General features: G+C 40.8%; 1 protein-coding gene across 1 annotated transcript in view; it reads right to left on the reverse strand.

Annotated features, from left to right (window-relative positions):
- Positions 1-17,108, reverse strand: part of col25a1 (collagen type XXV alpha 1 chain) — a 184,245-nt gene that overhangs the window by 56,378 nt on the left and 110,759 nt on the right. Inside the window, exons 5-6 of the mRNA XM_008294251.1 lie at positions 4,763-4,789; positions 986-1,012 (exon numbers count right to left, since the gene is read on the reverse strand). Coding sequence (XP_008292473.1) covers positions 986-1,012; positions 4,763-4,789 — 54 coding nt within the window. The remainder of the gene's footprint in view (positions 1-985; positions 1,013-4,762; positions 4,790-17,108) is intronic.

Raw genomic sequence — 17,108 nt, forward strand, 5'->3', positions numbered from 1 at the left:
GATTTTTATGTTTAAAAATGGCAAAATAATATTTTTGCTAATTTAAACAGAGTAAAAAATATTGTAATTTTCTCGTCAGAAAAAGAACAAATTACCATTTATAAAAAATACAGATTTTTTTTTATTGTGGATTAAAATCCCTGGTTTGTAATTTAACGTTACACTTCGAGGCCACTAATCAAATTCCACAGACTAAAGGGTCCCTTGTATTGACTTTCAACATTAAAGAAACCCGACGCTCACAGCTCGAGCCGACGAAACGAACTGTCGAGCTGCTAAAGCGTGGGTGGGCGGCGGCACTTAACCCCGATCGGATCCTCTCTCGGGAGATCGACGGCGTTTCTTTTTCACGACGAGACGGAACCTCGACGTGTTCTCGGGCCTCGACGAAATCAATCGCAGCCATTTAAAAGCCTCACAGTCCCGCCTTGATGAACAACAGCGGAGGAAGCGAGCGCGCACGCTTAATGCAATCTACTTTAAACAAACCTGCGCCGTCTGCTTCTCAAAGACGGCTCATTTTTTAACCATTATTCCAGCGAAATGAGAGCTAACTGCTAAGCGGGGGGACGGAGTAATTCATTTCAGAGTCTGCCGAGCGTGGAAAAGCACTCGCATTATCATCATTTAGGAGCTGCACTTTTATATAAATGTCAAACTTGCGGAGCTGGAAATGATTAAAGTTCTGAATATGTCACGTCGGAGTGAATCACGTGTAATTACGGAGACGGAGTCGCCTTCTGATTGTTGCTGAGATTGAGCAGAGCTCTTCGGTAGAGGGGGGAAGGGGTTTCGAAAAAGTCCACCCGAAGTATCTCGAAATAAGCAGCGCGGCGTTTTTGCTTGTTGTGTTTGGCTGGATGGTGGAGGAACGCTATCCCAGGAATCTCATGCATCCCAAACCTTTATTCGCCCACAATTCAGCTGGGGGGGAGACACACACAGTCACATTCATCTGCTAATCACAAGGAGTCAAACCACATACCCGTGGTCCCTGGTCGCCTTGATCCCCCTGCAAGAAGAGAAAGAAGAATCCAAGGGTCAGACACACACTAATAACCAGACTCACACCCGGGTCGCTGTAATCCAGAACACATTGATAAACAACACAGGCTATTTATTCAATGCGGTCGGGTAGTAAAATCACTTATGATAACACGGGCTGACATGAATTGAAAGAGAGAAGAAGAAGAAGAAAACGAGCAGCAGCGGCGGTGGTGTGAGGTTTGGTGGGTTTGGTGAGGGGAGGGCAAACTCCCGCTGCCAGGCCGGATTTTATGCCCCAGAGATGTTTGGCTTCCTGCCTCCTGCTTTCTTTTGGGGGGTAGAGCGCAAATCCTGACGGAGAAAACATTTGGTTTCCAATCGACCTGCGCGGCGAAACGCTGCCGGTTTATCGCATTAGAACCCGGAGACAAGGCGAACTTTTGTTTAACGCAAGCGAAGGAAGACTGAATGTAAACGAATGTAGCCGTAAAGTGGCTCATCTCAGGAAAAGAGCCGCATGACGCCCGAACAGCTTCACGTAAAACAGCGTCACCAATTTTTTCTCATTTTTCGTCCAACGTCCGTTCCAGAAACCAACACTTTGATGGGAAAACAGTTGAATGTCCACACTGATTCGTCCTGGGTGGGAAGAACGGTTTTGGTTTTGGTTTCATTCAACCTGCAGATGAAGCGCTTCACGTCAGAACACGCGTCTGATCAGAAGTTATTTTTCTGGTTTTAGAGGCACAATGTAAGAAAAATAACCAACTGTTGGTTCGTGACAACAATAGTGAACATTTATACGTTTCTTTGTTATTTTACTGAATGTCATCTGTACTTTAACAATACGGAAAATCTAGAAAATAACAGTTAAAGTTGAACATTTTTTAACCCTTTATACACAAAATACTTCTTTGAAATAACTACATTTTAATTTCATTTTTGAAAAAATCATTTTACAGTGAAATGTGAAAAAAAGGGAATTACAATTAATAAAAATACAGATTTTTTTATGCGACTAGATTAATGGAGTTTTTGCTTGTTTTTTATTTTTTATTTTAATTTTAAAAAGTAAATATGTAAATTAAGAAATTTATACTTTTGTCTGTGATTTTAGTAATTTTCTGTAATTTAACAAAATAAGTAAAATCTATAAAACAGCAATAAAAAATATATTTTTATTGTTCAGTCCTTTAAGCAGTTTTTTTGGGAGTTATGGTTAATTAAAATGTATTAAACGTTTTATCTGTTATTTTATTAGTCAAATGTTGTAAAAAAAAAAAAAGGCATTACTATTTGTACATTTAATGTGTTTGTTTTACATTATTAACAGATATAGCTTGTTTGTTTTTTTGTTTGTTTTTTTAGTAGTAACATGTAAATTTATATTTTTTTCCTGTCATTTAAATAGCTATAATTTGTAATTTAACAAAACAGGAAAATCAGTAAAATAAAAGTTAATTATTTGCTATTTTAAAGTCATTATTATAAATATTTTTTCTGTCAAACAATGCCAAATATCTGAAAAATAATCATATTTTTGTTGATTTAAATACACTAAAAATATCTTTATTTTACACACTTAAAAAGTCAACATGTAAAAATCATAAATTAATTCTCTTTTCTCTTAGTTTAGTTGTTCTATGTAATTTAACAAAACATATTAAATCTATAAAACAACACTTTTCACAACATTTAATTCAGTTTTTAGTTTTTAGCTGTTTTCTGTGATTTTTCTCATTATTAACACAGAAAATCCATGAAACAACAACTAATTGTTCATTTTTTACGGTGCACAATAAACTAACATCATGAGGAACGTCCAGTTTCCACACTCAGATGTTCCTGTTTCTGAGACTTTATCTCTGGTCCGGTCTCTCTCTGATGCTTTTCCACTTCATGTCTGGTTCTGTCCGGCTCAGTCATCCTCCAGCTGCTGCTCCTTTCACACCAAACATGCATAAATACTTAATTCATTCATAGAAGGCCTGTAAAAGTCTCCCTCCGCTGGACTTCAGATATTTGCACTTTAAAGTCTCCCAGCAGCAACCTGTTTCCATACAAAGTGAATCGGGGCCTTTATCGGCTTCAGTGTGATTCCAGCCACACATTCTGTCCAGAGTCCTGCAGACGTATAAAGAGACAGTGTGGTCTGCTTTGCATGCTCCGCCGCTGTTTTATGGAGGAATGCTCAGCGAGGCATTTAAGGGCTTCAGTTCAGCGCCGCCGTTTGGTCTTTAACGTTCTGAGCTGTGGAGTTTTTGAAGGCAGAAATAATTTTAATATCAAGAGTCCAAGACTTAACGTCGGGATGAGTCGAATGCAAATGAAGGCAGCGGCAGCCAAACGGTGCTCGTGGTGGACAAACGAGCCAAAACAAAGACTTCTATGTGCCTGACCTGCAAATATGTAAAACAGGCTGAATATTAAATCACTCTGATGTCTGAGGGATGAATCTGAAGCTAGCAGCAGCAACCAGTTAGCTTAGCACTGAGACTGGAAGAGGTCCAGTAGCACAAGTTTAGTGAGACGAAGTCATTTTACAGTCACACGCTGTAAATACTTCCTGCCAGTGTAATATTTATGATGTGGTTTATTGTTTATTTATTTAATTTTATTTAATTGTTTTTATTTATTTTTTTTGATGTCTTTATTTTAAATATTCAGTGAGCTCTTTAATTGCTTCTAGAGGATAAATACAGTTATTTGAAATGAAAAATTTTATTGTTACTATTTTTACAGTCAACAGAGCAGGCAAAATCTGTAAAACAACACATGAAAAGTAATTTAAAATACATATTTTTTTTCTTTCAAATAACATCAAATATTTGTAAAGTAATAATAATTTAGATTTTTAATATGACTATATATTTTTTATTATATATACATATAACATTCTTTTTTTTAACTGTCTACATGTAAATTAACACTATTTTCCTTTTTCTGTGCCTTTACTACATATTATCTGTGGTAACAGATCATCAAAACATGCAAAGTCAATAAAATAATACTTAAATCTTTATCTTTAAAATACATATTTTTTTCTTTCAAATAACAGCAAATCTAAGTAAAATAACTAGTTTTTAGCTGATTTAAATATAAAAAAATTGTGTAATTTCAGTCACACACTGTAAAAAAACAGTTACCATTTCTAAAATTACAGATATATATAAAATATTTATTTCTGTTACTTTAGCAGATATTATCTGTGATTTAACAAAACAAAATAAATCTATAAAGCAACAGTTACATAATAATTTACCATTTTTCAGTCCTTAACATTCCGATTTTTTTTTTTTTAAATGAATGGCAAATATCTGTAAAACATTGATTTTTTTTGCTGATTTAAATACAGTAAAAGAGTCTGATTTTATGGTGATATGCTATAAAAGACCAAATTGAAGTTTATTTAATTACTGATGTTTATTTACAGATTTGGTCTGTTTGTTTATACAGTCAGCATGTAAATTAACTTAATTTTTTTTCTGTGATTTTACTTGTTATTGTCTGTAATTTAACATAACAGTAAAAATCTGTAGAAACAATAGTAAATTGTTGAAATAATCTGTTAAATTGTTTTCCAGAAGCTGCTTCAGTGTTGATGCTAAGCTAACAGCTGCTGGCTCTGAACACAGACACGGGGTCGCTATCAATCCTTTAAACACTCGCGACAAGAAAGCGAATAAGTGCCGACACGTCTCCGACTGTCGAAACGTTTCTTTGCACCAAAAGTCAGAAAAGCACCAGTGAAATATCAAAGCCGACGATTACTCACCTTTTCCCCCTTTGGACCTGGAGGGCCCTGTGGAGAGAGGAAAAAGGGGATTGTTCAAACATTTACAACATAAATAGGCAGAAAAATGACAAACTGAGGTCCACGTCGGTGCATTTGGAGTGATTCTGGAGACAATCATGAGCTGTCCTGGACGTGTGACGAGCTGTTAAACACCAGGGCGACCGATCACGCCGGCCGGGAAACAAACACAGCGGCTAAACACGGCGACGCAACCCAAAGATCAGCAGAAACACTGGCTTTGTGTGCTTTTTGACATCTCTCTCGGTATTTGATTAAGATCCCCTGTCACAGGCTGGGAAACGCTGCCTTATGCACTGCAGACAGCACGGCTTGTACAAACATACAATTAAAACATAAAACAGGCCCAAATCAAGTCCGTGTTTACTCAGAGGATCAAATCCAGCGATCTCTAACTAAGCATTGGCAAGCGCTCGGTGAAAATGTGCCCTGAACAAGAGGAACACTTCTTTTTTTTTTCCTCTCGCTCAGTTTTTTTGCGAGGCAGCTTCGCATCCAGCGTCTGTCAGTCAGCGGCTCCTGGGTGGCCTCGGGAAAAGATGGAGGTGTGCATCCGGACGACCGGTTCAAGAACGCTATTTGTAAGATTCAGCTCGAAGCCCAGGACGTTGGGATCGTCCTCACGCCGACGTGGGACGTTTGGGAAAAAACAGTTAGCTTTGGAAAGACGGCTATTAGTTCAGTGTCGGTGATCTGAGCTCCTGGAGAAAGTAAACGGAGTCAATTTAACCTGTGTTTAGAGATATCTGCTGTTCTCTGGTCACTGAGCACAGGCCTGGATGTTCTGTAATTACAGTAAAGAAAAAAAAATCTGGCAGCAAGGGAAAAAGTAAATGTTCAACAACTGGACAAAGTGTAAAAATAATGGAAAATATCTAAGAAGGAAAAAAAGCTGTAAATTTACAGTCACGTATATATATATAATTTTTTTTTTTAGTAAAAAATTAAGACTTGAACATTTGTTTTTTTCTTTTGTAAATTAAAACTTTTTTTTGTGATTTTAGTAGTCTGTAAAAGTGTATAATTTAACCAGGAAAATTCTTTAAAACTATAGTTTTTTTGTTGTTTTTTTCAATTTCAGTCCTTAATGAATATTATATATATATATATATATATATATATAAATATATAATTTATTTTTCCCCAAACAGCAAATATCTGTAAATATGTAATTTTTTTTTGCTCATATAAACAGGGTGAAATTGTTTAATATTACTATCAAATGTTGTTGAAAAAACGAATTACCATTTGTAAATAGAGATTTTTTTATACAGAGTTTTATACAGTGTTTTAAGGAATAAAATGTAAATTTCTGTTTTTTTTTCCCCTGTGATTTTAATAGTTGTCCATAATTTAACATAACAGAAAAATCTGTACAAATAAATAAATAAAATACTAGTTACAGAAAATTATTCACCATTTTTAGGTCATTAATACATGTTTTTTGTTTTTTGTTTTTTTAAAAACCCCACTAATTAATCTGTAAAATATTGGAATTTTTGCTAATTTAAATACAGTAAAAAATAAATAAATAAATAAAAATCGTGTCATTTTACAGCCACAAAATAATGAATGATCGTTTGTAAGAAAAAATCTTTTTTTTTTGATGTGGACAGTAGTTTTGAGTCCTGGCTTTTGTTTATTATTATTATTATCAAAAAAAAAGCAGGAAAAAAATTATAATAATAATACTAGTATTAATAATAGTAGCAACCACCAATAATTTTTTAAATATATTTTTAAGTCCTTAATCCTGCTTTCTTAGGGTTATGAAGTAAATTACCACCTTTTTTTCCTGTCATTTTACTTGTAGAACATTGAATTATTGTTTATAAAAATACAGATTTTTGAGTGAACATTATGGTTTTGACTTGCTGTTATAGGAATAAATTTTTGTGTGTGCATTTTTACTAGTTATTAACATGGAAAATCTGTAAAATGACAATAAATTGAAGGAGTTAAAATTTGCTCAAAAACATATATATATTTTTTTTTACAGTGCACAAAGAAGCCTTGTATGTTCAGCTGTCATCAATCAAGTGATACTAAAAGCCATGCAGGGGTTGTTTCTCCAGGCTAGAGCCGACGCTTTGCTTCCAAAGAAAAGCAGACGGACGCTAATCCACCGATGGGCGACGCTGCGAGCTGTTTGGACCCAGCTGCTCCTTTCGGTCTCTGGACCTGAAACAGCAGCTTGTAGACACCGACCGGCTTCCAGCAGAGGTGGTTCAGCACTTGTACCACACTGAGCCAGCTTTCTGCCTGCTCGCTGCCTCTGGACGTTATTTTTGGTGCTTGGTTAACTATCTGCAGCTTTATGTGCGGCTGAGTTTCCTTGCTCGCGAGGTTGTGAACCTGCACGGCGGCGCGTCGTTTTTATTCGAACACGAGGAAACTGGATGCAATATTAATGCGCACACGTCCAGGGAGGTGGTCCCGCTGCTCACTTGACCGGCCGCACAAAAGAGCCACAGCACACTTGTAAACACAAAATGCGCTATTATGAAAACGGCGTTTCCGAATGCGGTTCCCCCGGGTGGAACAACACAGGCATTGGAATCAAATGTGACTTTTACATTTATAACGATGCCGAGGCGTTCCAGGGGAGCGGAATAAGTTTTCCAGCGTGTTCCTCAAAATGGAAGGCAGCTAAAGCAAATCAGCCTTTTGTTGTGAGGGGAAATTGCCTTTTGGATAATAGGAGGCTATCGACAGGCACATACTGCAGCTTTTTTACACGAGCCTGGTTAAGGTATTATGTTTGGCACCGAAGAATGCATTTGGCACCGAAAATTACAAGGCCGAACGCCTGGGCACCGGCGTGTTAGTAAAAGAAATGAAAACTCTGCATTATATGATGTGGCATTACAATAAATCCAGATTGTTTCCTGATAAGTGCAGCGAAGTAATGAAACTTCATCAAATTCAGGTTGAACTTTGGTGAGAGGGCGAAAAAGCCGGTCTATGATTTGTTTGTGAGGGAATAAATGTGTTGGTAGGAATCCGGCAGAAGGTGTTTAGAACAACTCGAACGAATTTAGAAGGTTTTTACCACGAAAATATGTGATTTATGATTTATGGATTAGAAACAAGTTGCAATGTTGGACTAATTTAACCAATGGAAATCAATTTTTGGAGAAAAATTATGATTCAGAAAGTCAAAACCTGATTGGTCCATTTGGTTTGTGACATATGAAACCCTGTTGTTGAATCCGAAACTGTGCACGATGGAAATCCTCAGTCATGGAGTTCTTGTTTCCTTTATGATGTATCTTCGACTACACTTGTATAAAAAAAAAAAAAAAAGCACTGTATGGAAACGAGACTAAAGCTTGATTTTTACTGGAGGGGGTCTTTAAAAGTCGTTCTGTTTCATTAGACCATCACACATTCACTCTTCTACTTACAGTTTCAACTGTTTTCCAGCACTTAGCAAACCGGTTTAACATCATAGGCATCATGAAGCAACCAAGTATATTGGCGACATTGGGTAAACTGAGAGTCAGAAAGCACAAGTCTGACATCTGCAACTCAGATACCCCTTTTCCACCAAGAAGCACCAGGTGCTAGTTCCATGCTAGTGCTAGGACCAGTGCTTAGCTGGTTCCAGTCCAAGAATTGGTTGTTTTTCCATCAGCAAGGAGCCAAGTTAGAGCCACGCCATACGTCACTGCATACGTAGCCGTTTACCGAACAACACTCGCACCACACAGGACTCCAGACTGACTTTTTTTTACCAACTTTCTCATTTGTTCACACTTCTTACCTTGTCACAGGCAAAACATATGACCGGCTGAACATTTCCTTATTGATAGACTCTACAATTACGATGTTCCCCGAACGCCCCACATAGCAGGCTGGAGCACAAATCACCGCTCGTGTGTCCCATTCATTCATCGGTGGTCACGATAACCCCGCGCCCAGCCCCTGACGTACTTGGTGCTTGCTAAGCACCAGTTTTGAGAACCTGGACCTGGTGCTTAGACGGTGGAAACACAAAGAACTGGTGCTAAGTCAGGCACTAGCACGGAACTAGCACTGGAACCGGTTTGGTGGATAAGGGGTAAGAGAGGCAATGAGGTCGTCGATGCTGATTTGAGATTGTTGTCCAACTCTTGCCGAAGGACTCGGTGAAGTTGGTGGACATTTCGGGAGACGGGATCACGTTGTGCGACACTTTAAAGCCATTCTGAAGGGATTTCTTGGAAGACGAATGGTGGAGTTGTGGACATCCAAGTACTCAGTTGCTGACGTGCCAGCATCCATCATCTGTGGCATCATGTCTTTCCAAAAAAAGCTGCATTTTAAGGCCTTTTATCGTCACTAATCGTGTCCGTTTATCTGAACATTGGAGTCTGGATTAACTCGCTGGTTGAGAATTTGCTTAAAAACTTCTTGTTAACTCTGTACAAACATTAGAATTGAAATTTTTTTACTTTTTCTTTGAGTGCATTTATAGTTTTGTTCAGTGTTTTTATCCCAAACCAGTAGCTCCAGTCGTTCCTGATTCTACAGATCAACCACTTAAGCCTCATTTTTAGTCAGAATTTTTTGCTAGTCACAACTCAAACTCTGTCCATCACATAACAGACAGCCGGTAACAACACTCAGCTGGTAGCCCTGTACGTGGAAGTGGAATGCTACTTTTGACACACCTAAAGCGTAACTTAGCCAAACACTTTGTTCATTGCACTCTCCCATCTGGTCATAAAGCATGTGGAAATGATTCGGCAGCACCGTGTGCACCTGCTCATTATACGGCCCATCATTTGCACATCACTTGGAGAGACAACACCCACTGGAGCTCTGCCAAAAGGTTTCAGCGAGTACAGTAAGGGTCTTTTATAGAGATTATTAAACAGCTCACTTACGAAGACCATTTCAAAGGAGTGGACCGGACTACAGTAGGACTGCAGCGGGTGTCTATTTGTCAAAGCGTCTCTGCAGCTTTGTGGTTTCTCTTCGCCCAGAGGAAGGTTACTAATCAGCACCTGCTTTTCACATCTTTTTACTGCTTCTGCTCTGGCTCTCTCTTTTTCAGCAGCGGACCCTCCAGCAGGTGCTCCACGGCTCATCAGGCTGCTTCTGTTTGATCAAACTTGCTTGCTGAGCGTTTGCAAGTGAGTTTGTCGAACACGTTTAACCCTCTCAGCGCCTTCGACGCCTTTCATACGTGCTGGATTCTTTAATGATTGCATGCATGCCTCAGAAATGTCTGAGAAACAGCTCATGTTCTCCCCTTTTAGTTTGTGGAGATTAAGCCTCTGAGCTCCAAGCAGTTTGTAACGTTTTTACTCATTGTTAGCTCATTTTGAAGTACAGTTTAAAGACCTCTATGGGAACAGCGTGACTATGGCTAGAAGTAGAGGGAACTTCTCTTGCGCAACAAACAACAGAAAAGATGGAATCAACATGCACATTTTTTTTAAAAAAGCAAAAAGCAAATATGGTGGCTCTACATTTTTAATTGGTTTCCATACTTGTCTCGTCACAGTTGCACCAAAAAGTGCAGAATTTTAAGTTTTCCCAAATCTGGTGAGAGCAAATTAATGTATTTTTTGGTGAATATTTAAAAAAGATAGGAAAGAGAAAGTGATTTTGAAGAAATTCGATTCGATTTGGTTCCAGCTAGAACTACACGTCACACACATTGAGTTCAAGAACTACTGACAAGCTGAAAAATCTGACAATTCTCTCAGTTTTTACAGTTTCTGCTTCTGACAGACGGTTCAATTTTGTCAGTTTTTAAAAAAGAAAACATGCTTCGACATCCGTGTGCGGACTTCGGCTTTCAGAGGTTCAAACAAACAAGATACAACATGTTGGCTGGTTTAGAGTAACCCTCACATTTATCAACTTCGAGCCTGAATAAGCCCATTTTTAAAAAAAGACTGCTTTGCCAGATTTCTGTGACAACTAAATATATTGTCTTCATTGCATTTTGGGTTTGGTTATGAATTTGGGGGACCGTTTTTTACTCTTACTGTAGGATTTGGAAGAATTATTTCATCGAGAACCTCTTAAAACATTAGTCCCATAAGTGACTTAGAAGTCCCAAATATGTCCTTCATATGTGAGCTGATGAGGAGAAGGCAGCTGCCCTAAAGCTGAAGCTCTATATCCCCTTATTGGAAACGACACATATCACATTGATGGTAAGCCTCACATCTTCTGCTGTTTAATGCTGGGCAAACTTCTGTCAAACTTCCATCGTGAGATGATTTGTAACAGAACATCCTGTGTGCATGATATTGTCGACTTTATGGTGGACCACTGGATCAGGATAAAGCTTTTTTTTTTTTTTTTCCCCTCTATCCAGACGCATGTGTAGCTTCTCATTCGAAGCCAAACCGTGACCACTGTCTCCTGCAAAGGCCCGAATGAGAAAACCTCTGCCACCTTTAAAACAGAGCGGGGGAGAAACATGGGAAGGTCTGCAGGGAAATATAAAAAGGCAAAAGCGAACCGGGGCCAAACCCACAAGCAACATGGAGAACGTTGTCATTCAAATCTCACGATGTAACTGACTTCACTTCACATTACAAGGAAAGACCCAGTGATGTTCAATAAACTGATCCTGGCACCGAGGTGTATTATGTTCATCCTTCATTGCTGATTTCTAGGAATATGTTGCACAAGAAGATTGCTCTGCTGCATGCTGGTCCGATTTCAGCCGAACAGAACTGCACAGAAGTGTTTGTTTGTATAAATGCGTCAACATGAAAACCACCTTCCAGATCTTGTTTTGTTCCTCCTTGTGCCACCGAAGCAGCAGTGGGCTTGGAGATCCTTTAAGTCCTGTAAATTGTGAGGTGGGACCTCCGTGGACTTGTTTTCCAAGATGATTGAGATTTGAAAGTCAGCACTTGGAGGTCATGTTCTTTAAATCTTTCCTGCTGGAAGAGACCGCTGCTATCAGGGAATACCGTTGCCCTGATGGGGTGCACCACATGGATGCCAAGATCCAACGTTTCTCCAGCAGAACATTTCCCACAGCATCACACGGCCTCCATTTTCCCCATAATGCTGCCATTTCATCCCCAAGTCAACACACCCAGCCGTCCACATGATGTCAAAGAAAATGCGATTCATCATCTTCCATTGCGTCCACGGCCCAGTTCTCAGGCACCCATTGTAGGTGCTTTGTCGATGGATAGAAGTCAGTGTGGACACTTTTATTCCAGCCAGGAGTAAAGGTTGAAGGAATTGTTGGGCAACCTTCAATCTCCATGAATATCAGTGATGCTTGGGCGCCCACCAGTTCACCAGTAGTCCTTCCCAGAACCACTTCATACCAACAAGTCCTGCTGTTTTGGAGACCCAGTCACGTCGACATGGCAATTCGTCGCTTATCAGATCCTCCTGCTCCACATTTTTTACTATTTCCAACTTCTCAACTTTAAGAGCTCACTGTTCACTTGCTGCCCAATACATCCCACCCAGTGCCATTTTAATGACACAATGAATGGTTTTTAATGGCTCATTGGTGTCGCTTTCACACAGATTTATTGATCTCTAATTCATCAGGCAACCAGATTTCTTTAGTTTCATTTTTTTATGCCAAAGAACTCATTCACAGATGTTTGATTTGATTAAAAAAATATGAAAAAGGAATAGAAAACTCCTTGAATTTAGCTTAACTTGTTGTTATAGCCAATGGGATTGGTTCAGTAAGTGCATTATGTGTGTAACCTTAGTCCCATATCTTTAATATCTGTACTTTTTTGTGTGTATATCCATGAAAAAAAGTAAAATTAACAAGTTTTCACATTGTTATTTTGCAGTATAATTCCTTTAACACAGGCCTGCATTCAATAAACAGAAGTAGTTTAACCTGTCAGTCACTACGAATATCGAGGAACCGCACACACCAACGCACAATGTGAAAAACACCTCTTTTTTTTCCCCTCTTAGCCTAATTTCAAATACTCTCCCATGGAAGTCAAGACACTGAATATCCATTCTTCACATTCTTACTCTCCTATAATTTAGCCAAAACATGATGGATGAAAGCCTGACAGTGCTCGCCTGACTGAGCAACACAAGGCGAGGGTCTGGCTCGCGTCCATCGCTTTAGCTGTTGTTGACATGAGCGAAATAATTCTCGCGGGTTTGGCTTCGAGCCGCTCGTACGATCTTGTGAAGCGATCCGCGCGATCCAACAAGATGCACGAAAAAAAGTCAGGATCTGCATGTAACCTCTGTCTGGACTCCGGCGTATTAGTTTTCATCACGGTGACCTGTTAAACTTATCGAGGTCCAGAAAACTCAATCCATCAAACGGAGCTCATATCCTCCTCGCAGAAGTGGAGCCAACTGGGCTGGCAGCCGTTTGCGAAGCCCGAACTGCCGGCCACATGGATCCAATCATCTCACCCTGGAGCACTGGCATCTCTGAGAGCGCGGGCCAACAACTACCGCTTTTACAACCTCTTCTTTACGGGCGTACGAGTCTCTCGCACAGCTACACAATATTAATAAACATGTGTGTACACAGGAAGCAAAGCAAAGCAATCCTCCAGGCACCGAGTGTTGACAGGGAATGAGTAAGTGAAGAGGGGGCAGGTGAGGAGGGCCGCTCACCACCGAGTGGGAATCGGGCCAAAGCAAACCATTTGAAAGGACTAAACCCTGACTGACACGTTTCACACAGTAAAGTGATGCGTCATGTTTGTCGTAGGGTGAAATGAAACGCAGCCGAGTCTCCCGGCAGTCTGAATCCACTTTAACCAGGCGGACTTACAGGAATCATTCAACATTTTGGGGAAATCTGTTTATTTGCTTCCATTGCTGTGAGTTACAGGAGAAGATCGATGTCACTGTGCGGTAACTACAGCCAGCAGCCAATTAGCTTTGCTTATAGCAATATGACTGGAAGTGGGAGTAAACAGCAGGCCTGGCTCTCGACTAAGGAAACTAAATCTGCATACCAGCACATCTAAAGCTCACAAATTAACACGTTTACATCTTGCTTGTTGAATCAGTAGGAAAACAGAAGAAACGGTGCAGCACACGAGCTGCGATTGTGCTGGGACGCCACATATTGTCACTGTAGCGTAGCGTACATCCATGAAAGTGGCATCAATCTTCTCAACTCACTGTCAGCAAGAAGAAAACAAAGCGTTGTTTATTCACAATGTTGGATTCTTACTTCAAAGATTACAAATCAGTTTCAGCAGAAGGCAAGCGGACTTGACTTTTTTGGTTCTTGACGGCGTTTCATTTGCATCCAAGAGGTTTCGTCGGTTCTAACAAACTGCTAGAGAGTCCCACATACGTATAATCATCAACAAACCCATGGATCACATGTCTTGAGGTGCAAACAGCCGTCAAAAATTCACAGTTAATGATGGTGAGACTTTGTGTGGAGGGATGTCAGGACTGCATCATAAGTAACTGATGAGCGGTTTTGTCTTTTTAGAGGTCGCTGTTCCAGTTTAACGCAGATTCTGTATTTTCTGTCCAGAACATGAGCATTTTTGTCCTTAAATTAGCATCTCCTGTTCTGTTCTTGCTTGTTGAATCAGCAGGAAAACAGAAGAAGCGATCCAGCACATAAGCAGCTATTATGTTGGGACGCCACAAATCGTCGCTGTAGCATAGCGTACATCCATGAAAGTGGCATCAATCTTCTCATCTGTCAGCAAGAACGCAATCCAGTGTTTACTCACAATGTTGAGTTTTCTTCCTTCAAAGATTACAAATCAGCTTCAGTAGAAGGAAACTCGACTTCGCTTTTTGGTTCTTGAAGTTTGTAAGAGGTTTCGTCAGTTCTAACTGACTGTTAGAGAGTCCCACCCAACAAACCCAAGTTCACATGGTGCAAATGGATGTCAAACTGCCAGGATTGTGGGGAAGCTTTGTGTGGAAGGATCCCAGGACTGCATTATAAGTACCTGATAAGTGGTCTCGTCTTTCTAGAGGTGGCTGTTCCAGTTCAACATAGATGGCTTCCTTCTGTATTTCCGTCCAAAATGTGAGTACCCCTTATCCTTTAGGTGAAGGTAGACACATGAATCTTATCCTGAGGAGATGGTATTCCCGTGTTGAGCCATCCACTTGTTTAGTCTCCCCTATATGAAGCTAATCGCTCGTTGCTCAGCTTGTAAGTAGATGTGTTATCCTTGGGGGTGAACCAGTTTTTGTCTTCCCAAACACACAACCTACACAAGGGACGTCACTGTTCTTCTTTTCTTCTCTGATCTTTTGCTGTATCTACAAGCAATGAGGTGTTTTTCTTCTGCAGCGTGGAAGAAAAATAATGCAGCATCCGTGCTCTCACAACATTTCCCCATTAGCGCTCTGTAGCATCCCATCTGGATGCACAATCAAAGGCACCAATGCAAGAGTGGAAGTAGCGTTAAAGGCAACTGCAAAATGCACATTTAGCCGTTTGCAGCTAAAAGCTCATCCTGGGCGTCATTAGCGCTGAAGCCCACGTGTAGAAATCAGCATAAACCTGCAACAGGGTGAGAGGAAACATCTATATGTGCACCTCCATCTGTTACTTCTGCATGGGAACACTCAATCATGTCACCGTGGGCCTCGGGGGAACTTTTCTTCAAGGCGGGAACCTAATGGAGGACAGGGATGTGAGTAATCAGAGCAGAGTGGGCAGCAGCAGATGACCACAAGTGGCTGGTGCTCGTCGGGGGAATCTGGATGCAGAGGTTAGGCAGGGATAGGAAAACCACACTGGAAAACTGACTTGGGAATGGCATCTGGTTCCCATATCCACAGTGTATCACAATTAGCCGGCATAAAATGACTTTAATGTGTGTGTGTGTGTGTGTTTGTGTGTGTGTGTGTGTCTGCTTGTTGTTATGCGTTGGATGTTCCTGTGGGAGCGGGGACTCTGTGAACTGAGGAAAGTGATAGTACGACTGGTTATGTGAGCGCGTTTGTGTAAGTACAGATGCAAATGGAACACGGAGGAGATTCTCAGCCGGGGAGGGTCTCCTCATTACCGAGCAGGGAGACATTTAAAGGGCTTCAACGTAAATTGTAGGCATAAAAAGCCAAAAACCATCCGAGCCAAATTTCTCCCTGTGCAATTCTAAGCAAATTTCGGACCCACAGGCTTCTTGTTGTGGATATGAAATGTTGAATAACGGACAATGTTCCAGTTGGAAAAGTAGTTCTTTTACTTCTTCTGTTCATTCGATTAGAACCACATACTGGCTGCTCCACATTTCTCATCATTTGATGTAGCGAGCCGGAGGAAAATTCCTCTCAATCACAAAGCTGTCAAGCCTCTTTTTTTTCTTTCTCTTCAGCATTCTGTGCTAATTCTTCAACCACGCTAAGTTAGTGACAGTCAGTTTTCCCTGCGAGTGTTCCGCCCGCTCAGCCGGCCAAGGTACACTACTAACTGCTTCAAATCCCGGTGAGTAAACCTCAGGGTTGGCCCGAGTGCTGCCGATTGTCATTTACTGACAAACAAGCGCCGCTGATGGGCACAGCGTGAGCGCAGGGCTGACATCTAAAAGGTCAAACTCTTAATGTTGTCACATCCAGTGCCAGTAGGCTTCTTCAGGCACCGCTGCCCTTATGAGCCCAAATAAACGCTGTCATGTCAAATAGATCCACTTTCGGCTCTCGGCGGGGCCCTTCGCAGCGCCAAGGCCTGCCCTCCCCTCGGATGTTATGCGCTTTTCTCAACATAGCAAAAAAAAGAAAAGCGTAAACGAAGACAACTCCCGAGCATGCTGGAGTTCACTTTGGATACTCCGGCACCCTTCCTCCTCTGTAGGGCAAGAAGTGATCAAAGTCCAGCTGGAATATGTTTTATTAACAGGTGTGGAGCTGAGGTGCATATCAGATGGAGGATGAAGGGTTGAGGGGCTCCTCTGCCTCTAATCCATGTACCGCCGCCGCTGCATTATTCATGACGGATCATCCTCAACCCGCGTCGCCGGAATCTCCGCTGATGAAGCGGCTACCCAGACGCAACCGGCTTTATTTACTTCAACACGACCGAACTCCTTCACGTGCTGCAGAGAAGCTGGCTTGGCCCGAGACTCCGGTGCGGTGCAGAAGACATGCTTAGCGGGGCCGAAGCGGGTTTGGTATTTCCAGCGTTGTATCATTTTCAAATATTTCCCCTTTTTTCCTTCTGACCAGAACTTCCAAAGCAGTTTCTCTCTCTGTGTAATTCTAATTCAGTGTGGCATATAGTCTGCTCTAAAAAAGTAACAGTGGTGTTCGTGGGTACTCGAGTGCGGCCTCGGGGATGGTGTTTTATGCTTGATTGGTGCTAAATGGTGTGCACACACAGCGGTGGGTGCTTGGGGTTGATGTTTTGACA

This window comes from Stegastes partitus, unplaced genomic scaffold (assembly GCF_000690725.1).
Source record: "Stegastes partitus isolate 25-593 unplaced genomic scaffold, Stegastes_partitus-1.0.2 Scaffold951, whole genome shotgun sequence".
In the NCBI taxonomy this organism is placed as follows: domain Eukaryota; kingdom Metazoa; phylum Chordata; class Actinopteri; family Pomacentridae; genus Stegastes; species Stegastes partitus.